Genomic DNA, 27,634 nt, shown 5'->3' with positions numbered 1-27,634 from the left:
TCCCTTGTAAATGAAAATGAGGACATGATCCCTACTAGGTATGGTTGCAAACATTTTTATTATAGACTCGAGGAAGAGGACAACCAGAAGCATCCAGAAGAGTCCAGACTGAACATGGCCAGTAGAATAGACCAGGCCATGAGAGGAGGTGGGGAGAGTAGGGAAGGAGAGGAAAGAGGAGAGAGGGGAAACAGATGAGAGGACAAGGAGCAGAGCCAAGAGCAGAACTGAGAGAGTACACAGCTAAAATGGCTGCATCATATAGGGAAGACAGGGGGCAGTGAAGCTCGGGGGCCGGAGAGGTTTAGGGTACAGGGTGGGGTATGCCAGCCAGATGATTCTGTAAGAGGAGTCAAATAAGTAGGGACTTAGGGAGCCTAGAGCCTAGCATAGACCTTGATATGCTAATAGGCACCACAGACATAGGTTAATGGAGGAGCCGTATTGTCTCTGAGGGAATGCTGGTGTTTGTCTAAATAACAGACTTTAGGAAATGGAATTTTGGGGACCTAACACCCTAATAGACAAAAATATCAGCTCTGGTGGCAGCAACAGAGGCTATCTCCAAAGAAGATGGGCAGCAAGGGACTCCATCTGTGCCTTGCTTTGAAGGTGGTAATGTTAACCTCTAGGAAAAGAACTGCCCCCATGACTAACCCACCATCCAGCCCCCACCCAAGCCCTGGACACTGTTGGGTTCACCGCCCTACTCTAACTTCCCAAGGGAGGTCAGTTTTCCCAAGTCCACCCTACACAGGAAAATCTCTCAGACCTTCTGGGTCTAGAGGCCAAAGGCTGATACTGCCCTGTGTGGCAGCCAAAGATGGAAGACCTCTACCCCAAACAACACTATCAAGATCACCATAGAGGATCGCAGGCTGGCTGTCCAGGCAGCAGGTAAGCCTCTGTCATTTTAGCTGTTACAGACGTCATCTGGTTTATGCTTCCTACTCAAATTTTCCTTCTCAGATCTCACTGGTGGTGTTGATTGTTTGCCCTGTTTTCTCAGTTTAACAGCAGCCAACACCAGGTTCTCCCACAAAGGCTGCAGCGACCAGGTCAGTCCATTTTGTAAGTAAAAACCAGATCTTGCTTTTTCTCCACCTACTAGGTCTCCTGCTGATAAAGGCAAACCCACCTACAGGTTTACCCTGATGGCAGGCTTAATGCTGAGAGAGGGAAACTCACAAGACAAGCTTCAGTGTAAACACAAATTGAAGCTACCATGCTATTACTCAAATGTTTACTTTCATTTAAAAGAACTTGCTTTTCAATGATTGTTCTCAACAATCAAGCGCTTATGTCTCATAGTAAATTATTAGATGTTTCCAGAAGGAAAAAAAAAGTTTATGCAAGTTGTAAAGGTCTAAGGAAGTGATTTAAGATATGTGAAAAACAATGAGACTTAAATAGAATATGATACATGACTTCAAAAGGTCAGAGTCTTAACAGTAATCATTGGGGTTCTGGTAAGTTATTAATGTAGCCTTGGTATAAACCCTGGCTACTAAAGTTTTTTTTTTATCACAGGCACAAAATTTACAAATTTCCCTTGGTATCATCAGAATATAGTCCATTTCCCACAAAGTGGTGCCCAACTAACTCACGGCACTTAGATCTAGAGACTTCAGAATGCCACCAACAATCATTTTAAACAAACTCCCATCTCCCACTTGATGATGGCCTGCTTTGAATAAATTCCAACTTGCTTCCCAAGGGAAACTCTTCTCAGAATCTATGTTGTAGTAGGCACTAAGCCACACCTAAGGAGAAAGTTCTAGAGACTGGCATGTTGCATTAAGACCATAGAGATGGGCAAGGGAGATGACTCCAGTGGTAAAAAGGTTTAACACATAAGCCTGACAACCCGAGTTTGAGCAAAGAACTCACATGAAGAGCCCGCCTGTATGCATGTGGTCCATGTGTGCACCTTCACCTAGTGCTGGAATTAGAAACAGTTTTAAGTCTGGGTTCTGAGAACAAAATCCTATTCTCTGGAAAATAGCCGTTTCTCTTAATTGCTAACCCATCCTTCCAGCCCCAATAAAAATAGTTTTAAATTAATGTTTTGTTTTCTCATCATCTTCTTGAGGAGCAAGTAAGTGAGGGTGTTTTCATAAAATAAAATAAAATTTTCCAAACAGAAAATGTCCTTGGAAATCCACTTTCTTCCTCCCTCTCACAGCTCCCCTCGAGGATTGTGGGAAACCTATCTAGATGAGATAGATTTTGGCTCTGGCGCCCAGTGATGGTGTGTGGGTGCTCGTGTTAGAGAAGGAAACTCATAATCTACAAAGAGAAACATCTCTGTAGACTAGACTCAAAGATGTTTCCGAAACCAGCAATGGAGGGAATTCACCTTGAAAGAAAGAAGCTGACAATTGGATTGTTGACAACATTTTAAGAATCTCAGCGTGAGCTGCAGAAATCACTCCAAAATTAAAAGTACTTGCTGCTCTTGTACAGCCCAAGAATTGGGTTTGTAGCACCCATGCCAGGCAATTCAGAACCGCCTAGAACTTTGATTCCAAGAAGTCAATGCCCTCTTCTGGCCTCCACAGGCACATGAATGTGTGGGGCACACACACATAAAACATAAAGAAAAATAAAATAAATGGAGGGACCACAGGAAGATTCTCATGCTTCCAGTTTATTCGACAGAAAGGAAATTGCCCTATGGTGGCTTTGATGCCAGCTTAGCCCCACAAAATGCTCATGGGTGGCAGCCTGAAGTGGCTTCTGTCATATCATATAGAAGAAAAAGCAAGGGTTTTCCCCTAGGATTTGCCACCAAGAGAGTTCATTGATCCATAACAATGTGTCCTGAATTTTCTTTTTCTTAAGAGAGAGATTCGTTAGAAGAGTTGTTGAGTTGACAAAGGAGAGTTTCCATCAGTAAAGAGTGAATCCATTTTCAAAAGAGAAATGAGCATATCCAGGGGACAGGACGATGGAGCCGGAGGGCAGCATCCTGTTCTCCACTTCTATGCAAGGACCAGTTCACCCATGCTGGGAGTACGTTTCCACCTCAGTAATCAAATTCCCCCACTCTAGAGATGTATTCTGCCCATTGGGGGTAACTGACATCTCTCTAGGGGGAACAGTGACCCTTTCAAGGTGACCCTTTCTTCCTAGAAGTTTCCTCCTCTATGGGAGTCATAGTCTGAAGATAGGCAAGAGTTGTAACCATCTCCGCAGAGGTCACAGACTGATTGCCCACTGTGGCCGTGGTCTCTCCCCCAAGGGTCACAGAATGATTACCCACTGTGGCCATGGTCTCTCCCCCAGGGGTCACAGACTGATTGCCCACTGTGGCTGTGGTCTCTCCCCCAAGGGTCACAGACTGATTGTGCACTGTGGCCGTGGTCTCTCCCCCAGGGGTCACAGACTGATTGCCCACTGTGGCCGTGGTCTCTCCCCTAGGGGTCACAGACTGATTGCCCACTGTAGCCATGGTCTCTCCCCCAGGGGTCACAGACTGATTGCCCACTGTGACCGTAGTCTCTCCCCCAAGGGTCACAGACTGACTGCCCACTGTGACCATGGTCTCTCCCTTAGGGGTCACAGACTGATTGCCCACTGTGACAGTGGTCTCTCCCCTAGGGGTCACAGACTGATTGCACACTGTGACCGTGGTCTCTCCCCTAGGGGTCACAGACTGATTGCCCACTGTGGCCGTGGTCTCTCCCCCAGGGGTCACAGACTGATTGTCCACTGTGACCGTGGTCTCTCCCCCTGGTATCTGTGTCTGGACTATCACTGTCATCTCAGTGGTGGTCTCAGACAGAAGGCCCAGTGAGGTTGTAGCATTTGCCCAAGGAGCCATGGTGTTACTTCCTACAGTATGTGTTGCAGGAGACATTGTTCTCCCAGGGGTCACGAATCCACCATTAGGGATTGTAGTCACATTTTCATACTTTCCGGGACCCTCAGCAGCCATAGCCTCTCCTCCTGGCGGCAGAATCTTTACAGCATCAGTGGTCAACTCCTCTGTCACAGGCAGACTCTCAGAGCCAGGTCCTGAGGTATTCACAGGCAATGTAAACCAAAATCGTGGCAAAGGGGTTGAGTTGAACTCTGGAGAAAAATTATCAAAAAAAAAAAAAAAAAAAAGGTAAGATTTCCACCTCTCCTTTCCTTTATCAACTCCCAACAACTCTAAAGCCACTCCAAAGCTGAAAAATCTGACCCAAAAATCCAGCATTGAAGAATTTCAAGATTTACTTCCCAGAGGGAAAAGATAAAAATCCCAGCACACTGAAGATCTGTTCCCTTACTCTGAAGTGTTAGCATAAACCCAAACTGGGCCTTCTGTGAATTTGCTGCATTTCTGGTGGCTAATTCATGGAGGCTCTTAGGTCCCTTTGTTTATACCCTCACTTTAACCTCTCTGGGTACCTCTAGCCAGACCCATTGTTCAAGGCCTAATTTGTCGTTAGAACACCTCGAAGAGAGGCCGTCCATAGCCACACTGGAGGAGGTGTCAGAAACAAAGCTGAGGCCTGGAGACTCCAGACCACAAGTGGTAAACCTTAGATTAGAACCCGTGTAAGTGCTTGGCCTGGCTGAGCTTCAGCCCTGAATCTCTAAGGGAATGCAGCTCTTACATTCGATGTCCCAACTGCCAGTGTAGCTGTTACTATCAAAAGGTGTGTGTGTGTGTGTGTGTGTGTGTGTGTGTACACCTTTTCTAGTCCCCTTGTTCAAGAAATGAGAAGAAAAAACAGAAATGAACATTAACTAGGAAACAATATGCTGTTCGGCCGTTAGCTCATTTAGTTTGTCAAAATGCCCTGCGTCTGGGATTATCTCACTTTCAGATAAGGCAAAGAAAGATCAAAGAGGTCAAATTTGGTTGATATTAAAGTTTGCTGTCTTCCCTCAATGTCATGTCAAAGGAGTTACACCCAGCAGAATAGACCCTCCAGTGTCTGGTCTGCCACTTCGAACCCTGCCTTCCTGGTCCTAGTTACTTACCTGTCTGTACCAAGAGCTCATTCAATATATGGACAAGGGGGAAAGGGCCATTGCCACAGAAAGTGCCACTGACGTCATCCATATCCAGTGTCCACACCATGGCACCCCCAAAATGTTCCTTTTTCACGAACATTGCCTGCAAAAGTAACAATCAGTTACTAACCACCCTCCAGTCTGGGTATAGGGGGAAGAACAGAAGATGAGCAAATCTGCAGAAGGCAATGAAGGAGGATGTTTATAAAAAGAATCACCTCTATTTCTCATTAGCTATGGAATCTTAAATTTTTATATGACTCTTTTCTTCCTTGATCACCTCATTCAAGAAAAATAATATTTCCAAGACCAAAAGAATGACTACATACTACAACATGAACATGTTTTGAAGATACTATATACTAAGTAAAATAATCAGATAAAAGAAAAATGATGAAATCTATATGATTTCACATATTGTGCTAAGTATTTAAAGCGGTCGAACCTACAGAGGCAAGAAGTACACTAGTCATTGCCAGGTGCTGTGGAGGGGGAGGAAGGGAGTTAATGTTTATGGGTTCAGGGTTTGAATTGGGGAAGATGGAGGGGCTGTAAAGACGAACAGTAAGAGAGTTAAACGACATGTGAGCACATTTAATGGCACTGACTTGTGGGTTTCAACATGGCTAAAATGCAGGGAAGACATGCCGGTTTGTGCTTGGAATCTCAGCACTCAGCAGCAGGAAAGCAGAAGTTCAAATCTAGTCATGGTTACAAGTGAGTGCCTACATGTGACCCTGTCTCAACACCCCCACCATTAAACAATAGATAAAATGGTAAGCCTTATGATTTATGTAGGTAGGAATACTCCTTCACTTTAGCAGGCACAGAGCTAACGTTTCCTGATGTTAGCTACTGTTTCCATATCCCTCGCCTGCTACCATCGTCACCATCAAACTGAACTACGAGATCATTTTATCTTTTAAAATCTTCCACATTTTTAATGTTACAGTGCTGTTGAAAAGTAACCATGAAACAGATACTGTGCGCCCTTTATACAGATGTGAAGATTAAAAGGCTATCCTCCATGACTTTTAAAGTTTAGCTATAACTAAATGGCAGTATTTGCACTCAAATTCTGGACCTGTTGTTATTTTGCTGGTGTTTTCTGGTAGAAACAAACAAACATGTCCCCAAAGATTCTATCCTATTTAAATATATGTGTGACATTGCTGAGTCATTTTGCTCTTTTGTGAGATTTATTTTCCAGAAATGTAAAATACAAGAAAGGAGGTGAAGAGTGACTATTAGTTTGAAGCTCTAAGGGTTCTAGAAGCATATCCTACCTACAAGCTATAAGTTTCCTTGGACCAGGGAACAAACTATTCATAGTGAAATGAGAAGCCAGAACCACATCCTGAATTGGCTCCCTACCCTAGTCCCCCTGCTCTGTGGGTTTGCCCCTTTAAATACTAAGCACAATAAGTGGAATCATACAGAATTTATGAGTTTTCTTTTGACTGATTATTCTACTTAGCATAATAGCTTCAAAAACTTATTCACGTTGTAGTATATAGGTATTCTTTCAGGCCTAAAAATATTGGCAATATTATTTATTTTTCTTGATTAAGGTGGCCAAGGAAGATAAGAGTCATATGAAATTTCTAAGATTCCATAGCTAATGAGAAGTAGAGGCTAGAGTTCAATGCAGATTATAGTCATAAATGTCCTCTCTTCATTGCCTAGTGTGAGGAGCTGGAGAGATAGTTCAAATCTTAAGACCACTTACGGCTCTTACAGAGGACCCAGGTTTGCGTCCCAACACATACACAGTGGCTCATGATCATCTGTAATTCCAGTTTCAGGGAAAACAACACCCTCTCCTAACCGTCAAGAGGACTAACCATGCTAATGGTACACACACATACAAGCAGGAAAAACATTCATATCCATAAAATAAACCAGTCTAGAAAACTTTAAGGCACTGTGACAAACTGATGCTTCTCCTGGCTGTGCATGAGGTTTGGACCACAGAGCAGGCTGGACATTGTGAAATTTGGAGCTTAGACAGAAGGGCTAAACTGCCTGGCTTCCCTCTCCACTGGAATGAACAGTCCAGTCTGTTTCTGTGTCAACACTGGGGTGGTGATGAGGGAGGGGAGGGCTTTGAGCACAGGCAAGTGGCTCTGGGAGAAGTAGTTATGTCTCAATAATGGCTCCAAGCTTCCAAACTGAAAGTCATACACCAAGCCACATACTCCCTGTGAAGGATTAAACTCTCACCCGTATTTTAGACTCTTCATAGAAATATCCTGCCTCACCCCAATTCTACTTTAAACCTGTGAGAAGATGTCGCTCAAAATTCATCATTTCTTCCTGCCCCTCCTCCCTCGGGAAGCCCTTCCTCATTCCTGACACCTATCAGTAACATCCATGGATGCCTGGTGTACTATGAACCCTGTCTGCACACATGTGCACATGCGCATACGCACACAGTATACAGGAGAGTCCCATCAAAGCGAATGAGAATCTGATTGCTGGAACAGGAAAGAACAAGCGTCTCACCTTGTAACTGAAGCTGATGGCGTCATCGTAGCCAACCCACTCCTGCCCCTGGTAGGCATAGGGGACATATTGATAATCAATCCAGTGCTTTTCTGCGCTCTGGATGAAGGAACAGACCTGCCAGGAGGACACAGTAAGATCCATGAAATGCCTTCAAGAGAAGCACCAGGAGACTCAGTTGCTTCTTGTCAGGAGAAAGGATCCAGGGGAAACCTTTCCTAGGGAGGGAGCGAGCAAACTGTTCACAGAGGGTTTCCTCTACATACTGACTATGTCCCTTCTGTTACATGGCCCTTCCTCTAGTGTCCATGGTTTACACAAAAAAAAGAAAGAAAGGAAGGAAGGAAGGAAGGAAGGAAGGAAGGAAGGAAGGAAGGAAGGAAGGAAGGAAGGAAGGAAGGAAGGAAGGGGAGAAGGAGGAGGAGGAGGAGGAGGAGGAGGAGGAGGAGGAGGAGGAGGAGGAGGAGGAGGAGGAGGAGAAGGAGAAGGAGAAGGAGAAGGAGAAGAAGAAGAAGAAGAAGAAGAAGAAGAAGAAGAAGAAGAAGAAGAAGAAGAAGAAGAAGAAGAAGAAGAAGAAGAAGGAAAGAAAGAAAGAAAGAAAGAAAGAAAGAAAGAAAGAAAGAAAGAAAGAAAGAAAGAAAGAAAGAAAGAAGGTAGAAAAATGACTGACATTCACCAGAAACAAAGTAAGTCAGGATTTGGTAAATAACACCAGTGCCACAACACTAAGACAAATAAACCTGACCAGTGACCAGGACTGCATCTGTTCTGCTGTCTTCAGAAACAAGTTTCTCTTGTGTTGCTTAAAGCTCAGAACCAGCTGCCCCATCTAGGCAGCTATCTTACTATTACTATTAATGCTCTTAAAGGCAGAGTAGACTAGGTTGTTAGAACCCACCACACTCTTGAGTGCCATTGAAATCCCAGCATTGTGCTAGAAACCGAATGTTGCAGAGACATATAGGTATTCAAGTTCTGCTACAGAAGTTAACATCTAAGTCATACTTCGTGAGGATTTTTTGGTTGTTGTTGGTGGTGGTGGTGGTGAAGTTGTTTGGTTGTTCGGTTGGTCGTACTTTAAAGGTTTTGTGTGCTGAAGTTTCCATAATCTATCATGCCCTCAAAAAACATTCTTTCAACTGTGTTATCATGCACAGCCATGTTTCATAAAATTATCAGGAAAATAGTTCCAGTGATCCAATGGGGAGCAGAGCTTAGAGGCCCATGCAGCAGCTCCACCCCTCCCTAAAGGAGGGGATAACTCTTCAACTGGCACCCTGCTGTCCTCTACTTAGCCCCAAAATTCTTGTGTACGTGTGTGCTTATGTGTGTGTGTGTGTGCGTTAGTAAGTGAGTGTGTGTGTGTCTATTTAAAAGGCCTGCACTTTATTTAGGCCATAGGCCAATTTACCTATTTAACATTTAAGATTTTCCTTTCCATCCATATTCTCCCTGGCCTCTTACCTCTCACAAAGGACTGCACAACCCCAACTGAGAAAAATTTTTCAGTGAATTTCCCTTGTCTGAAAAAAAAAAAAACTGTCTCTCTGCCCTGTGTCTAGCGCTCATGCTCTCACGCACCGCAGCTCTTGCACTAGCTCTTGCCCCAGCCTGAGGGAGAAGCCCCAACTACTAGACCGAGGTCTCTAATCCCATCACCTCATAGTAAGCCAGGAAGCCAGCCTGCTTGGTGTACTTCCCAGGAGATGCTGGTCCCGTGGAGGCAGCCTGCAGTCCATTCTTAGATGCGCTGAGGAGGTGAAAGGTACGTCCATAGGTGGGGAAGCCCATGAGTAGTTTCTCTGCGGGTGCCCCAAGATTTCTCCAGTAATTCATAGCATATGCCTGTAGGTGGAAAGAAGATAAACTCACCAGCTGCCTGGGCTCAAGGACGAAAATCTAGATCACCTGAGGTCTTCCCTTACCGAAGATTTGGAGTCTTCAGGAAGAGAGAACAGAGGACTGTTGTGTCCTGTAAACTTTTCCCAACTTCCGTGTAAGTCATAAGACAAGACACTAATGAAATCCAGACGTCTGTGAGGAACAGAGGAGCAGATATGGACGTCAGACTAAGTAAACTACCCAGTTCAGATCATCACAGCACTATTCAACTAAACAGCTGTAAGTCAACCATCAAAGCTTTTTGCTCTGGCGGACCTGCCCAGGGTCAGCAAGGCACCTTGGGATGTAATGAATTGCTGGCTAGGGATAGATGCACACCAAGCGCTGTGCATCTTGGGAGGATATGTGGAGGTGGAAAGAGCTCAGACAAGGTAGTGAAGACATGAAGGCCTGACAGAGTGCGGGCAGAGGTTTGAATAAACTGTCAGGAATCGAACCACAGTGCCGTCCCATAGGAGGAAAACAGATGTATGCCAAAGAACCGCTGATGCCCACTCTCCCAGAATGCTTTCATAATCATAATGGCCGAATGTTACCTGAGTATGTATCGTGCCAGAATGTAAGGGTTTATGCTGGTTGTCTAATTTAATCTGGTGAATGTCATAAATAGACTTGCCCTCTCTGTCTGTCTGCTTGCCTGTCTATCTGTCTGTCTTTCATGGCAGTGTCCTTCTTGTTTTGTTTGGTTTGGTTTTTTGGAGTTTTTTGTTTGTTTGTTTGTTTGTTTGTTTTGAGACAGGTTTTCTCTGTAGTTTTTGGAGCCTATCCTGACCTGGTACTGGCTCTTGTAGACCAGGCTGACCTCGAACTCACAGAGATCCACCTATCTCTGCCTCCGGAGTACTGGGATTAAAGGCATGTGCCACCACCGCCCAGCTGGCACTGTCTTATTATATAACCCATGCTGGTCTAGAACTGACTATGCAACCCACGCTGATCTCAAACTCGTGATCGTCCTTCCTCTACCTCCCTGATGCTGTGATTACAGCTGAGTCTATAATATCATATGCAACCAACATTTTACACATTTTACAGTTTAAAGGTAAATCATTGGGAACTCATATTAACAAATTTTTTGAAAGTCACCCAGTTAGGTAAAGGCAGCACTCTCTCATTGTTACCTGGCAACACAATGAGCATTAATAAGCTTTCTTCCCTGTTGGGTCTCTCTTTTCCTCCCACATGAAAACACCCTCCCTCCTGCGATTACACAGGGGCAGCATGTCCTCTCTTTCTCCGCATGAACCTTGGTTTCTTTATCTTTAATACTTCATTGTGAGTCAAGAAAATGAGTTCAGAGCCAGCATGTCTAGAAAGATTTATAACCTACCTATTTTTGTCTGCTTTTTTAACTTTTGCAAAAATATCTCCTCTGAAATGTGAGTCCGGCTAGGCATTCCTGTGTTGCTTTCCATGGCATTGCATGCTACTCACCTGCCCTCTGACACTATCGTCGATTGCATGTTATATGTCTATTCATGTGCTCAGGGGGAGGAAGAGGCCGGGCCCATGGCGTTCTCCATCTATGCGTTCCAGCAATGGGCCCTGAAGAAGACTCTGCCTTTGGTAATGGTGTTATAAGTCAGTAGTACAAAACCCAGTTCTGAGTTTTTGGATAAAAGCCCAGGGATGGGTAGCATATCACTCCTATCCTCACCTCATTAGCTCCTCACTCTACTCCTCAGCTTACCCCAGAACCTTACCAGCATGGGAACAGCAAATAGAGGCTCGGACAGTCCTCTAGCCACTTTGGAGCAACATCCACTCACCTTCCTAAAAAGCGCACATCATAAGACGTCTGAATGATGTATGGAATACCAGAGACAGCAGCCGACAGCAGCAGCCTTGGGCGCTGGGTAAGCAGTGCCTCCTTCTCAAAGGCAAACTGGAGCTCCTAAGGAGGGAGGGAGAGAGAGAGAGAGAGAGAGAGAGAGAGAGAGAGAGAGAGAGAGGCCACATGCAGAAATTTTTTTTATACTCTTTAAGCCAGGCCTGGTTCAGAAAGAGAACACAGGCTATGTGAAGACAGACAGCATACCAGCATGATACTTGAGTTAACACAGAGAAAGAGAGCAGACTGGGAACAAGGCCAGGAAACTCCAGAGAGAAAGTGTCCCTTAGGCTACAGAGCTGGGGCAAGATCCAGAGGGAGACAGAAACAGCCACAGGGCAACCGCTCCACAACAGTGTAATGCAGCATGCCCAGGGAATGTCTGTAGAAGAATATTCTGTTCCTTTCCTCTGCCCCAAACTTATGACCCCAAATGAAAAGTAAAACCATTTTCTTATTGGCCTTACTTCAACTAAGAAGAGAAAATTCCACCGGTCATTTGCGGGACTGCCTCGTAGTCCAGGGTACAAGAAGAAGAGATCAAGCCCATCAAAGCCATGTGTTCTCAGGAAGGATATCACTGAATCAATAAACTCCTCACGGCTGGCAATTGTGGATAGCATAGAGGTGAACCTGCAGGGAGACCAGGGTAAGGCAAAGAACACTGTCCTCAAAATCAGTGATCTCTGAGCCCCTAGAAATGTTCCCATCTCATGACTTAAATTGTCACAAGAGGCAAAGTGGTCTCAAGAAGAACTCCCACCCTTGGCCCTTTTATTCTTTGTCTTTATTTGATTTTTTTGTTTGTTTTCATTTCCATAGCAAAACACTCAAGAGTAATTCTTGTTTATCAGAGCTGAACTTGAAGCAAATCCAGATTAACCTTGTGAAAATAAAATAAAGTGATTATAAAATAAGTAGACCTAGAAATAAATGGCCCTGGGCTCCATTGTCTATCAGTCACCACTCAGCTGGGCCCTCGTGAGGGGCAAGGACACCTGGAAGAAACCTTACAAGTTCCTTAATACTTGTGACTCTTGCTTTCTTTTCCTAATAATTTAAAATACAGCCATTTCACAAGACATCATTCATACATACATATATACATGCATGCATACATGAATACATAAATACATGTGGCATCTCATTTGACTTTAGGCTCACAGCAAGTCAAAGAAACAGAGATGAGGCCTGGGGTTGGACAGAGCTAGTTGCTAAACACCTCACACCTGGAATCCTCCATCCTACCTGGGGGTCCCAGATTATTAGGTCTCTCTCCAAGGCTGAAAGGCAGGCTCTGCCCCCAGACCTTAGCTAGGAAGCAAGGAAACTTTCCTTCTGAGAATATGAAGGTAGTTTGTCATTTCCCTATTGTATCTTGGATGGGGTCACTAACAAAATTGGCCACTGCGTGAAGGATGCTGAAGGATGCGTGCTGTGAGTCCCTGCAATTGTACCAGCATATCCTGGGTTGCTTCTTTATCGCTAACACAGCCAGCTCCATGCACAGAGTGGGAAAAGCCCAGGGCCTGTGAGGTTTGGGGGTTGCTCTTCCTGTCCTATATAAAACTTTCTTCAGAAATAAAGGTGCTGTCTCCAACAAAGGTAATTAAAGATTTATTTGTGGGTGTCCCAATTTACCTGTCGCTCATTTCCGGTCCTAAGTTTCACATCTGATGCCTATACTCCTTGGCATATTTTCCTATGGATTTGTATCTCCAAGTGGTCTTGTGTTTTGTTTTGTTTGGTTTTGTTTGGTTTGTTTTGGGTATATTTTCAGATGGTACCAAGGGTCAGACCCAGGGTCTTGTCTTATCGTGGTCATGTTCTCTACCACTTGGCCGCACTCCCAGTGTTAATGTACCATATTATCCATATTGTCTGTCATGTTCCCCGCCCCTCTTCTCATATCCAAGCTGGCTTTCAGACACACACTCACACACGCACATACACACACACATATACACACACCATTATTCTCACTTCCAGCTCATCTTGCTCTACCTCCCAGAGAGAAGACAGTGGCAGAGCAGCTCACCGTGATGTGCCGAAGTTCCAGCCTCCGATGGACAGCAGTGTTTTCAGGGCCCTGTTCCTGGGATGTGGGGGGAGAAGGGGGTAAGTAGGTCCTTACTCTAGGGGTGGCAGAGGTCACTGCTCTTCTTTCTTCTGGGCATCGGGAAAACAATGGGAAATGGAGAAGGGGACATGAGAAGAATAGGAGAGGGCATGTGGAGGAGACCACAGAAATAAAGGAAATGGAGATGAATAATCACTCCAAAGACCCTTACAGCCCTGTGCAGCAAGACTACAAAGCACCCCAAGCTCCCTCACTTCCCAATAACATTTTCAGAAAAGAATCTAAAAATCTCTCGTCACTCATCTTCCCATTCACTGAGCAATGACAATGTGCCTTTGACTGAAATGCAACAGCAAACACATAGGCAAGCACCCCACGCCTCTTTGAAGCACCTAACCCCTCAAAGGGGGAGCCAGGGTTTACCAGGAGGAGTGTGAAGCCATCCACGGACAGGCGACACTAACTACCAAGTCATCAAGGCAAGAAGCAGCTCAGGGGGCTGGTCAACAGAGAGCTCTTAGTTAATGCTCAGATCCCCACTTGAGAGAAAGGTAGGATTAGAAAGACCAGAAAAGCTTAATGTTAGTAAGAGAAATGGGCTGAAATTTCCTCTAGCTCTCAAATCTGAGACCCCAGCAGCACATCTAACATACCTCTCCTTGAGTTTGTTGAACTCTGGGTAGAGAACGTTCTCATCCTGGAGATTTTTGGCAACAATCTGATTGTTGCTCATTGAGGCAAAGGCAAATATCAGGTGTGTACAAAGAAAGGGGTCCAGGTCACGGGGCAAGATGGAGGCAGGGCCTGGCCGACTGTGAGCCCAGTTGGTGAAATAACACACCAGCTTGTAGGCAGTACCTGGCAAGGACAGCAAGTATTAGCAAAGAGTATGGGGCAAGGAGGGAGCTCGGCTTCTGGAGGGTAGAGAAAGCACAGCCAAAGGGACCAGGCCACTGTAACAGTTTCCATCCCACCCACATACATCAACACCTCCTCCACATGCCCCTAAAACTCTTGTCTTCGCTGCTGGAAGAAGAGAGAAGCCCTTATTAGTCTAGATCTGGGGACCTATTGAGCCATACAAACAGCAAGTGACCAGCATCCTGTGCTGAATTCCATTGGATTTAATAACCTCTGACCAAGGAGCCAAGTCAGGTAGGGTCCAGGAAACACTGAAGGGAGATTTCCTAGCCAGAGAATCTCCTTGGCTATGGAGGAGAGAAGGTGGTTTCCTTACCATCACTGTGTTTCATCAGAAGAACCAGCCCTGCAGGAAATGAAGAAATTCATGTACACACGCACTGTGGCATGCCCCTGCACACCCTCCGATATGCAAGTGACCCCTCCAGCTCAACACCATGTACACATGCAGATGCACCGATGGTGGCGCACATCAGTCACTGGTTTCCTCTCCTTCCTAGTTAATAGTGGAGCTAGTCTAAGCCCCTTTCCTAGTAGCTATCACCATGTACCTGCACACACTCTGCATAGGGTCGATGGCAGAAGTCCTGCTAAAGCGCTCAGCCAGCGGTTCTCACTTCTGGCTATAAATCAAAGCCCTCTTCTCAGAAATTCTGAATAAACTGGTCCAAGAGGAAGCCCAAGCAAGAAAACAACTTGGTTGGAGACCTGCTTCTCTGGCTCTTCCCCATTTAGTGCCTCTGACTCTTTGTTATGTCTTATCTCATATTTGTTAATCCAGACTCTCCGAGTCCCGGACTGCTCTACTGGGCACCAGAGAAATGACAAACTGGCATCTCCTGAACTTTGTGGCATTGCTAGGATCCGCCATACTCACCAGCCAACAGCAGCAGCCTCCCCATCTCAACTGTCTGGCAGCTACGGAGATGGAGCTCAGGACCCTTTAATAGGAGTTGGCCTATGTGCAGCATGGGGAGAGCCCAGCTACTCATACGTGCCATGCCAGAAACGATGACTCAAGAGTCACAATGACCTCAGAAATACTTGTACTCCCTCTTCAGAATAGCCAGAGTTCTCAGGGCCAACGAAGCCATATCTCTGGCCTGACAAGATCAGAGAGTCAGTGTTCACCACAGGCTATAACAAAGACAAGGGCAGTGATCCTGAGCCTTGTCTGGCTGGCCCCAATTGCTGGTATTCCGTTTCCCACAGCTGAGGTGGAGGAGAAACATTGCATGATGGGATATGTCCACAAAGATTATCAGGAAAGCAGCGTATCATGAAGCCTCAAAGCCTCAGTTTGGATTCAGACTTAAGGGCCAAGGTAGCAATCCCTGTTATACCATTTAGAAGCGTTATAGTTTTGGATGAATTACTGAGCCCCTGAAGTTTCCACACACAAAGAAAAACCTGTTTTCCCTGAAGTAAATAGCTCATTCTTACCTCCCAGGAATATATTGGGATGGAAGTGATAGTGTGGAAATTGTGGTTTGCATAAACTAAAAGCTTAGTTAACTACAGACGTTATTAGGAAGTTGGGCAAAAGAGCAGGATGCTCAAACTCATACTGACACTCGCCAGACAGCTCATGTCAACAGGCGGAGTAAACACACGAAAACAGCGTGTTCTCTGCATAATACAAGGAGTTCAGACCCAGTGTCTAATGTGCAGCCAGCCTGAAGAATTATCCTTTTCCTCTGACCTTTTGTTGCTGGCTGACATGAAACGTGGTCAGGAGGGGACAGCATGTGGTATGGTAGGGGACAGCACTCTTGAGCAGCAGCTCTTGGCTGTCCTCATGGGAAATGGGCCTGGAGTTGATAGACCCATTACTTTCTCAGGGGGAAAACAAAAAGAACCCTGAAACTTTGTAAGACAATATTTGGGCAAGTGTATGAGGCAACCATGAGAATGGGACCTGAGCTTCAGGAATATGAATATGATTATGGACACCCGAGAGCCAATTTTAAAGAAATGCAACAACAATGCAAAAGGTTTTTTTTTAAGTCTGTACATGAAATGTTGCTCTGATCCATCTGATTTCTTTCCCTTTCTCTGTTCCAGATGGTCTCAGACTGTGTGCCCTCTCTGAGACAGATGCTGCTGTGTATGTATAGACGCTAAGCTGTTCTCAATGCAATGGATTCAGAGAAATCACAGTGCCCAGTGGTCAAGTTTGCTGAACATCTGTCCTTCATTTATGAGATGAAATAAAGACAAAACTCTTAATTTTTAAACCAGGAGTGTGTGTTTGGAAAGCAACAATGATTGCAGTGAGAAAGCATGGACTTTAATATCAAACAGACTCCAGGGCCCCTTCCTTCCTGCACTGTATCATCCCTGGGGTCCCTTGCTTCACATAGCTTCCATTCCGTGGGCTACTGTTAACCTAAATCAGAAGTTCAGCTCTAATGACCATGCTTTCGTTTTCCAGTCACTACCCGTGTGCTATGGCACACGAATATTCTTGTTATTGGTTCTACAACTTTGCAACCTAATCTATAAATTATTGGAACTACAGTTGGTTTCTGGGGCCTCAGTCTTGTCAGGCTATCTTGCCCTGAAGCTCTAATGATTCCCTTTTAAGACCTTAAGGAATGTTGATCTCTGAGCCTTCCTCCACTGTGACTTCTGCCTTTCTGCAGGGCTGAGATGCCCCACTAGATTTGTGCCCTTCAAATCACTCTGCTGCAGGCAGAGTAATGTGCTTGCCTACAGGTTGTACCTGATCTCTCCACTTCCACATGAGGAACTATGATGCTGAGAAGACAAGACAGAACAATGGTTGCCAGCAATGACCTCTGCCTAATTCAGGAGTGACCATGCCAAAAACCTGTATACACAGTGGTTGATAATCATATTAAATAAGAATTAAATTATCAGTGTGCTGTACCAATCTGTTTGTTCACAATCTTATTCTGTCAGTTCTTGCTTTAAAACCAAACCAGCCAATGTTCACGTGAAACACCCGCGGGCATTTAGAATGTATTCCTTTGTGCTTAGCCTATTCTTATGCGGAAAGATAGTTACTAATGTATCATACTTGGGTAACTGATGAATTTTCAAAAGCAGCATGACCTCTCTCATATTTCATTAGACTAATGGAGATGAAGGCAGGAACACGGATGTGAAGTCACTTGAGCAAAGCATTTGACTAAAACCTTTTGACACTTTTGTAGAGGAATTACAGAAGGATGTATGTTTAAAGTAAATCAGTTGTGTGAAAGAACAAAGTTCTTAATATTGTCCATATTTCAGTTTCTAGCCAATTACCTCATCTTTAAAGCGAAGGCTATTTTCCAGTATTGTTGGTTAAGCATGCAGGCTTTTATCTTCAATCTTCATATTCATGTTTCTTGTATTGGAAAATGTACATTAATCACATAAAGCAATGTTTTCATAGATAGATCATGTTCCTTTTTTTTTGGGGGGGGGGGGTTTCGAGACAGGATTTCTCTGTAGCTTTAGAGCCTGTCCTGGAACTAGCTCTTGTAGATCAGGTTGGCCTCAAACTCAGATCCTCCTGCCTCTACCTCCTGAGTCTTTTATTCCACGTTTGAGAGTATGCCACTACTTATATAAAACTGGATTTAAAAAGTTAAGCACTGTTTCTTATTTTGTTTTGTTGATGTAAGTTCTTTACTGAAGGACTCATGACAGGTACCTCAGATTCAAAAGTTAAGCCATCTGCCTTAGGAATGAAAAGATGCACAACCAGGGAAAGCAGGTATACTCAGCTTAATGTTTCTAAGCCTGCCAATGTCATGAAAAATTGTAGTGTGTAGAACCCGAACATAATTTAGCTTGTAGACATACAATGTATCCCAGGTCCAACCTTCATTGCGATGCTGAGAATCCAAGTGAGAACTACTACCAAAGTGGACATTTTTCATTTAAAACTAATTCTTAATTCTTTTAGAACAATGCCTCTACAATAAAATGCTTGTCTAGAATCTGACACTTCAACATCACAGGGACAAATGAAATGAAATCCGTTATCATGAGTGACTTTTCAACCAATGATATTGGCTGGTTTCTACCAGAACCATGTTAGGGACTAAACTCAACTACTGAGCTTTTGAATTATTACCACACAGTAAAGATTAAAATATCCATGCTTCCAAAAAAAGCCCAAAGCCCAACAGTCGTGAAAAACCTCACAAGGAAATGTTTGGATATTCAACAGTGGTCTACTTGCCTTGCTCACTTCCCAACAGTTGTGCAGACTAGAGATGATGTTCTGGAGAGAATTTCTGACACTGACTAGTGCTTGCTTTCCCAAACAAAAGCAATTTACGGGTTCTGAGTTTTCCCCCAGGATTATCCACATTGGCAATAAGCTGCTCACTACAAAAGGCTGACTAAATACAAATTCTCTTCTCTTCTCCCACACATGGACTTTGTTTACATGCTCCAAATCTTCACAATATACACACACGCTCATGCAAATTAGTATATTGTCTTTTTCTATTCACATTTATTTGGTGAACTCAAAGCTAAGGCAAACAATAATCAAAACACAAATACAGGACATCACTCATTCTGTCCAAATCCAGTACCTTTCAAAAGCCAGTATCTTTACTCTCCTGTCTAGAAACAGTGATGTCATGACGTCCTCTGAAGCTGATGACTTTTAGAACACAGGCCTCTTCCCCAATATCCTGCCCTTCCTTATAAGCTAAAGCTATAGAAGCCCAAAGCAGTTTGAGTTTTGGGCACATTCTTTATGTGCAGAGAGGTGGGCAGAGGACAACTTGCTGAGTAGTCTTTTCACCATGTGGGTAGCAGAGATTGAACTCGGGCCGTCAGACATGATGGCACTTTTACCCACTACACAATCTTCTGCCCGAGTTTGGGTATTTTTGAGCTGTAACAGTGAGCCACAAGAAATGTCCACATGGCTCTTTACTAAAGAACCTGGGACCATCTGTTCTACAGTGAGGTACCTAAAGAATCAGTAATGTCTGATGTCACCCAGGACCATACAGACCTTCAGTGTTTCACATCCCAAGAACTCAGCACTCCAGGTTGTCTCAGACCACAGTGGGACAGCAGTTTAACAGTGGCTGAGGAAAAGCAGTCACTTGTGTTGAGACATTTGAACAGTAACACTAACCTAAATCAAACTGTTTTTCAACAAGCAAAATGCCCCCATTGTTCCCAGCCACTGGGCCTTGCAGGACTGGCACAATTCTTCAGACAATGAATGACCTGCTGCAACTCCAGCCATAGTCCTGGTTATTTCCAGATCTTTTATTTTGAACTATCTTCTTTACTGATAATATACAATCACTCAAAATTATGCTGGTTATTATTTGTGGCTTTGACTGAGTTCATACATCTGTGACAAGTATTAATCAATGTGAACTACTTTTTATTAATACAGGCCTAAAAGGAAACTTCTAAAAGACTTTTATGTGCAGGCCAGAGGCACCTGATGTGGAGTTAAGGTGGTCATGAGCCTGGGAATCAAACTTAGGCTCTCTGGAGCATAAGAACGTGCTCTTATCCACCCCACTCTTCATTTCTAAACAATGACTAGTAACAGTTCTTCAAAAACTTCTCTTCTTTTGTGTCATTTTTTAAGTCTTATTTCTTTAAAGTCCCACCCACCACCATCAGTCTTAAGCCCAAGAAACAAGCCATATAAATGTACTATCTGCTCTTCTTCCCTAGGTGACCACAAACACAAGCAGCATACAGTAAGTCCACCTACCCATCTGATTTTTTCCTTGTAACTTAATAGAAATCCATACTCCCTCCCAGTCCCAGCCCTGGTTGACTGTGACTGCATATTCCCAAGTGTTTTACTCAGAGCCTCATGACTACCAAGTACAGAATGGAAGCCCATATTCTTTGGGGGAAACCACTTTATGTGTTTTTTCCTAAAACTGGAAAAGTATAACTTTTTTTTCCCCTAAAGCTCCAAAGTATATAACCAAATCCTAAGTTCCAATATAAGCAGTATTTATCAACACTCTAAATGGAGTGGCTAGACCAATAGCAAGTATAAATACATGTTTAAGTTCTTTTTAACTAGCTGTGTTGGGGATGGAGGAAAACAGACACTGGGCAGTAAGACTGACACTCTGGTGACTCACCTAAGTGAAGCAGGTAAAAAATAACAGCTTAGGTGGGGAAAGATCAACAATGAAGGCCTTTATGTCTCCTCTCAGCATTTCTGAGTCCCCATACCAGATCTCAAATCTCCACAAACACAGCATTTAGACTTCATATCTCAGAGGAAGGTGCCCAGAGGTCATCAGGCCTCAGGAAATCTTTAAGTAGAAAAAAAAAATGACAAAGATTTCTCTGTAACAAATCAAGTCAGTTTTCTGAATTCACTGAAACACCTTTAAGTGCTCATCATCCCTAAAACTTTCTGTGAAATTCAGGACAGGAAAACACTCATATCTCTCATATAGCACAAGGAGGAAAAAGGGCGAACAAGAACTACATTACAACAGCTAAATTTATTCACCCGAAAATGAATTTGATTCACTTTAACAGAAATTTGTGGTATTCTTGTGTCTTCTCAAGGGACACTGGGCTGGACTTCTGCGAACGGAAGTATTTCCCTTAATAATGAATTAATGTATATAAAAATAAGTTACCCCATCTCTGAGTCAGAAAATCTAGGAATACCCACATCCCATAACCCAAACAATATAGCCAATTCTTGGACTTGAGAAACATGAAAACTTCTGGTCACTTTGTGGGGAATAAGGAGCACCGCTTTGGGAAAGCTGAAGGCTAATTTCCCCCACCCCAACTACTCAGTACACTCATACACTTGTGCTCTCACACATCCATTTATAAAGGAGTTTTCCTCCTAGTCACACGGGCTGCAGCCTCCCTCAAGCTGAGAATTTCCTATTCTATTTACTGCACAGGACTGGGGAGTAAACATGCTCTCCAAGGCTCCTGTGCTCTCACAACCGGAAGGCAAGGGCTAGCAAGTAGATTCTTGCGAGTAGAGAGCTTGTTTTCTGAAATCCATTCTACTCCGCAACATTCTCAGGTCCAGGGGCCGGTAGAGGCTCTATGGGCACAACATGGTGGATGACTTGATGGTCCCAGCCAACTGTGGTAAGGAGGGAGTGGTTGAGTGGAGACCACGTAGCATCTCTCACGAAGTCTCTGTGGGCTCGACTTCTAAACCTAAAACAAAGAAGGGGATATAGGGTGTGGTAAGAGGAGAGACAAAAACCCATGTGAGAAGAACACAGAAAGAAAACCTAACATAACTAGGACACATTTTTTGAAATACTTCAACACCTGTACAGCCTCATCACCAGGACAGTGGTTGTTCAATCATCCAATCCAATCTACTTTCCTAGATGAAGAAATAGTGGGCAGAGCAGCAAGGAAGTGATATATCCACAGCCAAGCAGGAAATCACAGCAAAGGAAGACGTAGACCCAGGTCTCCCACCCATGCCTTTCACTCTACAGCAGGTTCCACTTCACAGAAGTGGTTCCCTACGTGAAGCTGGAATGCTAGCTAGACTTAGCCTGAACCAGACAGCTTCCAGGGCTCAGTCTCTGCAGACATAGGACACAAATGGAGAGAATTCCTTGGGTGTTGGGGGTGAAAAACCCTCTACAGACAAAAATGGAGAATTTTCTTCTATTTATTTTTCTTTTTTTTTGGTTTTTCGAGACAGGGTTTTTCTGTGGTTTTGGAGCCTGTCCTGGAACTAGCTCTTGTAGACCAGGCTGGTCTCGAACTCACAGAGATCCGCCTGCCTCTGCCTCCCGAGTGCTGGGATTAAAGGCGTGCGCCACCACCGCCCAGCCTTTATTTTTATTTTTAATAATGTGTGAGAAATCAGAGGCATGTAAGACTTGGATCTGGAGTGACACACAGCTGTGAGCAGAATGACATGAATGCTGGGAACAAAAGGAAGTGTTCTCAACTGCTGAGCCATTTCTCCAGACCCAAAGGAAGAATTCAACATGCCAGTTACTGAAAATAGACTGTCTGCCCATTGGTCTTGATCCCTGACACGTGATCATGGAATTCTACTTCAAACTTACACCTCAGAAAGACTTGAATCCAGCACAGCAAGTGAACAGTCTTCACTGAGAGAGGCCAGAAAGGGAACACTAGGGGAGGACACAAAGGGAAGAGAAGATAAAGGCCACAGATACCACAAACAAAATCTGACTGGGCCAGCCCCATCCCCACCATAAACTGATCCAGGGCAGAAGGCAGCCTGATGCCCACTTTGGGTTAAGGTCTTGCTGCCATTACACTTGTAAGGAGAAGTCAGTGCTCACAGAAACCATCCTGGCGTCCAACTATCCCAGTGGGTCCCTCTCTACATTAGCAGTTACCCAGACTCACACTCTCAATTACATGGTGCCAGAAGCCTACTACATTGGTCAAGCTGTGCTGAACAGGAACGAGATCAATTTTGGCTGTTTTCAGACTACACAACCCTAATAAGGACTACACGGACTACTTAGGAAAACCAGGCTAGAGTACTGTCCCGTCTAAGGAACAAAGTAACCAGCTAATGCTTTGCCCATAGTTACATCCCTCATCACTCCATTCCTACTCCTTCACCATTGTCCCCCATCATCGCTTCCAGGTCCCTGGTGACAAACAGTACCTGTGTGGAGAGAACACCAGCCTAGTGACACACTGGGAGTGCACAGCTGAGCTGAGGGTACAGCTTGCATTCTTGGTGTCCACAAGGGAGACAGATCCATTCTCATCACCTGGAGAGGAAACAGCATGTTGCAGTGGTTAAGAACATATACTTCAGGCTGTGCATGGTCAAGCAGTCTTTAATCCTAGCAGGCAGGAGGCAGAGGCTGGCCGGAAGATCTCCACGAGTTCAAGGCCAGACACACCAAGTTCCAGGATAGCCAGAGCTAAGACCCTGTCTTAACAACAACAAAAAAACAAACAAAAAACACATAGCTTTGATATCGGTCAGACCTGGATTTGAAAGAATCTTAGTTCCTCAAGATAGGGACAAATTCGCCACCCTGAGCACCAGTTTCCTTTTGCAAGGCAAGATCAGTAAGTCATTGTGTGGCTGTGACGATTACTAGATAAAGCTATTACTTTAACTACAAGCTCTTACTATATGCAGCCACACCTACAGCAAAGCATAATTCTCTAAGAGCAAGCTGCTTGCTAAGCGGCTCATTGACTTCTAACCATGCCCAGAATAGGAGAGCTGGAACAATGAGGAATCGAATCAACTAGGAAAAAAGTATGTTCTCCAAAGCTAAACAAAACTGGCACAATTCATGTAGTGCCTAAGTGTACTAACAAGAGCATGTACACCATGAAGGGAGCCCTTTCTCCTCCTCCCCATTCTAAGAGTCAAGATGCCATGCTGCCTTACCAAAGACAAAGACTTCACTCTGCTGAGGATGCCAAGCCAGGGAGGTAGGAAGGAATCCAGAGGCGTTACAGCCTAGAAAGGAAAAAAATGTGGTTTGGAACAAGAGCCACACGTAAAAGAAACAGTTTTTCAAAAGAAGTCAAGGAGTCCTGGGAACACTTTCACTGCGTTTCTTAACTGCTGTTACGGCAGCCATGCAGGTCTCCGTCCCTGAGCCTCACCACCCACATCTACCCATCAGTCTCCAGTCATTTGGGGGTTCACATTTAAGCCACAATGTCTAACAACAATAACCCTAGTCCTTTTGTCTGTTTGCAGAGAAAACCACCCACCCAGCAGCTAGCCCTTCCTCTTGGTACATGCTGCACTATGGTCAGCAGAACCTCAGTGACAGAAAATGACGCCACAGAGGGTGGGCATCTGGCAACTCTGCTGACTCTGGGCAAAGAAAGCCTCTTCCAAGTGGGATCTATTACCATTTTCTCCTCATCACTGGTCTCAGACTCACCTATCTGTGATGCTGGCTTGGGACAGCGGGTATCCCAGAGCAAAATTCTACTGTCCTAGGAAGAGAAATAGAAAAAGGGTTTCATAATCCAAAAGAACAGCTGCTGGCCAGTCTCCACAGCAGGGATTGGGTCTATTGAAGCTCAGCTGTGGTTGGAAAGAAGCCACTGGATCTCACCTCACTGCATGAAAGAAACACCGAGTCCTTGTGGGGAGAGGCAGCAACACACGTGACTGGTCCTGCATGAGCTGCAAAGGAGAAACATGGCAGAGAAAGGAGAATATAAGAAATAGGCCTATGTTTATTGTATAACTTTGTAAATATCATGATAGATTATAAACCAGAACCACCACCACAGGAGAAGCTGGTCACTATAAAAACCTGAGGCAGCTTACAAGAAACCAATGAAGAAGCAAGAGTTAAAGATCACAGGTGGAGAGATGAGGGAGACTGACTACTGCTAAAGCTGGATGACGAATGGAATGTAAGAAGCGGGCAGGAAGGGGACTGAACAAAATGGAGACTCAAAAGAACCCGATGAACCCTGAGTATAAAAGATAGGGGCTGCTGGCCACTGCGGTTTAAAACATTTGGCTCCCAATTGGTGGACTATTTAGGAAGGATTAGGGGTGTGGCCTTGTTGGAGGAGGTGTGTCACTGAGGGGCACAAAGCCAGGCCAGCTTGCTATCATCTTTCTGCCACATGCTTGTGAATTGGGATGTAAGCTCTTAGCTACTGCTCCCGCACCATGACTGCCTGCCTGCTTGTCCCCATTCTTCTCATGACGATAGTCATGAACTAACCCTCTGCAACTGTAAGCAAGCCTTCAACTAAATGCTTTTTCCTACAAGTTGCCTTGATCATAGTGTTTCACAGCAATAAAACAGCAATTAAGACACCCATTGGCCAAAACGTCATGAAGCCAACAACACAAACAAAACCACAGAGAAATAGGCAGGTGGCACATAATGGAACCTGATTGTAGTTGGGCGTAAGGAAAAGGCAACCAAGAGAACACAGACTTGGTATTATTATTATCCAAACAAAGTTCAAAGATCCCAAAGGAGAAAATAAAAATAAAAAGATCCCAGTACCAATCAAGAAGGAATACTTACCTCGGTATGAATTCAGTGACATCTGCTGAGCCAGATCCCAAATTTTGATGCTACGATAAAAAAATAAATAAGTAAATAAAAAAGAAAGAAATCTTGACTTGCACTATTAACATAAAAATGTACTCAAACAAGAACATGTTTGACCAACATGTCCCTTATCTGCCTCCTAGACTCTTGCCGTCTTATTTATAAATCACTACCAATACTCAAACAGACATGCCATTACTCACTAGCCTCTAAAAACAGCCCAAAACAGTAATCAATGAAACTAAGGGGATAGTAATGATATCCACAGGAAGCCTAGGGATGGGGGTAATGAAAGCAGGGACCCACCAGAAGTCTTTGCTACCACTGACGGCTTGTGTACCAGAGCTCAGGACTGTGACTGTAGACACAATGTCATCATGCTCATACTTGCAGAACTTGCTGACAATAAGTGTCTCATTCTCATCTAGCTCCCACAATTCAACAGCACCTGTTGAGGACAGAGTGGGGTGAGGTGTAGGTGAGGGAAGCCCAAGCCTGGGTTAGACCCAGGTAGTAATGCATGCCTAGGACTCAAGCAGGTGTCATTACTGAGCTAACAGAAGTTATTCCTGTAAAAGCAAAGTCCATATCATTAAAGGGCTTAGCTCACTTCTAGGCCATTTGGTTTTATGTTACCTTACTGCTTTCCTCACAACAGCCCAGACGACTATGTGAGGAAAACTCCTAGAAAAAGACAGCGAGATCACTATATCAACTATCTAGTTAATATTTGATTCAACTGCCTGAAAAAATACTTGCAATGCCAGAGAGGCTCAATCTCTAATGTCCTACTTCCAACTTCCATGTCCTACCTAACAATTTAAGAATACATACATATGACAGGCATGGTGGCACACACCTTTGATCCCAACACTCCCGAGGCAGAGGCAGGCAGATCTCTGTGAATTCTAGGCCAGCCTGGTCTACAAAGTGAGTTCCAGGGCAGCCAGAGCTACACAGAGAATCCCTGTCTCAAAAAACCTAAACAACAACAAAATACACACACAGATATAGATATATATATATATACCTATATATATATTTTTTTTTTTTTTTTTTTTTGGTTTTTCGAGACAGGGTTTCTCTGTGGTTTTGGAGCCTGTCCTGGAACTAGCTCTTGTAGACCAGTCTGGACTTGAACTCACAGAGATTCGCCTGCCTCTGCCTCCCGAGTGCTGGGATTAAAGGCGTGTGCCACCAACGCCCGGCTACACACACAGATATTTTTATTTTAACTGTATAGTTGTTTTGTCTTCATGTCTATTCAACAAGAGCACGTAGTGCCCTTGGAGGCAAAAAGAGCACTAGATTAGTGTTATGTGGGTGCTGGGAATCCAACTTTGGCCCACTTGTAACCACCAGGTCATCTTTCCAGACCCAAAATCAATCTTTTTACTATAATTTTTGAGACAGGGTCTCCATAAGTAACCTTGGATAGCCTGGAACTCGCTAAGTAGAAGACGCTGGCCTCCAAATCACAGAGCTCTGCCTGCTTCTGCTAGGATAAGCAGCACTCACGGCCAGTGCCCACCAACTTCTAAATTTAATATAAGTTTCATTTAATGTCATTTTAATATAATGTTCGATTCTCTGACAACGTAGAGCATATTCACTCCTAACTTGTCCAAGATTCACCCCCCATCACCTCCTTCCAGGGAAGTGGGTTACTCACCTGAATCTGAGGCCACTAGGATACCTTTGTCCCCCACCCAAGTGAGGTCAGCTACTCCGGCCTCGGTCTGGACGCCCGCAGAGCAGAAGCCTTCGTTGGGGGCCGCACTCGGATCCTTGAAAAACCACAGAGAGCCAGCCCAGCAGCGACCACTCAGACTGGAGGCCCCGAGCAGAAGGGAACCATCTACGGTGGGGAAAGGGAAGTCATAAGGTGTCAGATGGAAGGCCCGGCATGTTTCTATGGTAACCTCATAGAATCCAACGCGAGGCGCATCTGGATTTGAGATCAGGTTTGTGGGGCAGGGATGGGCAGCTCCCGAACGCCGGGTAGGGATCGGAAGGGCACACGCGCTGGGTGGACTTGGCAGGGTCAGTGCCCGGAAAGGGCGCCCGGGGCTGGGGAAGGGGGCTTCCAGGCCCGGAATCTCGGCTCACCAGACCGGTACCGTGCAGCTTCCAACTGCCGTTCCATGCAGGCGGGAGCATTGGGGGGCAGGTTCCACTCGCGGGCCGCCGGGGGCACGAGTGGAGGTGGGGTTTCCTTCCGCATCTCCACGGTTCCAGCTCCAACCTAGACCCAAGCTAAGCGACACCGACTCCGCGCTGGCGGAACCCCCACGTGGTGCACCTCTGCGCCTCCGCCCCTCTCCAAGGGCTACGCTCTACTTCTCGCGAGAATTGCGTCCGCACTCCCAG

The 27,634-nt window shown here is 44.8% G+C and overlaps 2 protein-coding genes across 3 annotated transcripts; both read right to left on the bottom strand.

Annotated features, from left to right (window-relative positions):
- Positions 1-2,728: 2,728 nt before the first annotated feature.
- Positions 2,729-20,566, bottom strand: Ovgp1 (oviductal glycoprotein 1). Of its 2 annotated transcripts, none has more exons than XM_057793348.1 (11): positions 20,351-20,566; positions 14,566-14,595; positions 13,982-14,186; positions 13,287-13,343; positions 11,716-11,881; positions 11,187-11,311; positions 9,441-9,549; positions 9,175-9,360; positions 7,516-7,632; positions 4,978-5,113; positions 2,729-4,077 (listed from the first exon to the last, which is right to left on the bottom strand). In XM_057793348.1, the coding sequence occupies exons 2-11, from the start codon at positions 14,579-14,581 to the stop codon at positions 3,113-3,115; spliced, it is 2,082 nt and encodes a 693-aa protein (XP_057649331.1). In that variant the 5' UTR covers positions 14,582-14,595; positions 20,351-20,566; the 3' UTR covers positions 2,729-3,112. The 2 variants fall into 2 exon arrangements, with proteins under 2 accessions (XP_057649331.1, XP_057649330.1); XM_057793347.1 differs by lacking the exon at positions 20,351-20,566 and adding an exon at positions 15,127-15,360.
- A 137-nt stretch (positions 20,567-20,703) lies between these two features.
- Wdr77 (WD repeat domain 77) lies at positions 20,704-27,577 on the bottom strand. The gene is made up of 10 exons (XM_057793350.1): positions 27,374-27,577; positions 26,937-27,122; positions 25,571-25,712; positions 25,238-25,287; positions 24,299-24,369; positions 24,122-24,176; positions 23,614-23,685; positions 22,867-22,975; positions 22,289-22,357; positions 20,704-21,410 (listed from the first exon to the last, which is right to left on the bottom strand). Exons 1-10 carry the CDS (start codon positions 27,486-27,488, stop codon positions 21,251-21,253), a joined length of 1,029 nt encoding a protein of 342 aa, XP_057649333.1. The 5' UTR covers positions 27,489-27,577; the 3' UTR covers positions 20,704-21,250.
- Positions 27,578-27,634: the final 57 nt, after the last annotated feature.

The sequence above is a fragment of the Chionomys nivalis genome, chromosome 18 (assembly GCF_950005125.1).
Source record: "Chionomys nivalis chromosome 18, mChiNiv1.1, whole genome shotgun sequence".
NCBI lineage: Eukaryota > Metazoa > Chordata > Mammalia > Rodentia > Cricetidae > Chionomys > Chionomys nivalis.
This window is presented reverse-complemented; position numbering and strand designations above follow the sequence as displayed.

Coding starts and splice junctions, on each gene's coding strand:
- Ovgp1 (XM_057793347.1), bottom strand. CDS start 15,250: ATGGCACGTATGAGTAGCTGGGCTCTCCCCATGCTGCACATAGGCCAA. Junction 14,596..15,126: donor GAGGCTGCTGCTGTTGGCTG/GTGAGTATGGCG, acceptor CATTTCCTGCAG/GGCTGGTTCTTCTGATGAAA. Junction 4,078..4,977: donor TGAGCTCTTGGTACAGACAG/GTAAGTAACTAG, acceptor ATTTTTCTCCAG/AGTTCAACTCAACCCCTTTG.
- Wdr77 (XM_057793350.1), bottom strand. CDS start 27,488: ATGCGGAAGGAAACCCCACCTCCACTCGTGCCCCCGGCGGCCCGCGAG. Junction 27,123..27,373: donor AGCTGCACGGTACCGGTCTG/GTGAGCCGAGAT, acceptor TCCCCACCGTAG/ATGGTTCCCTTCTGCTCGGG. Junction 25,288..25,570: donor AGTGGTAGCAAAGACTTCTG/GTGGGTCCCTGC, acceptor TTTTTATCGTAG/CATCAAAATTTGGGATCTGG.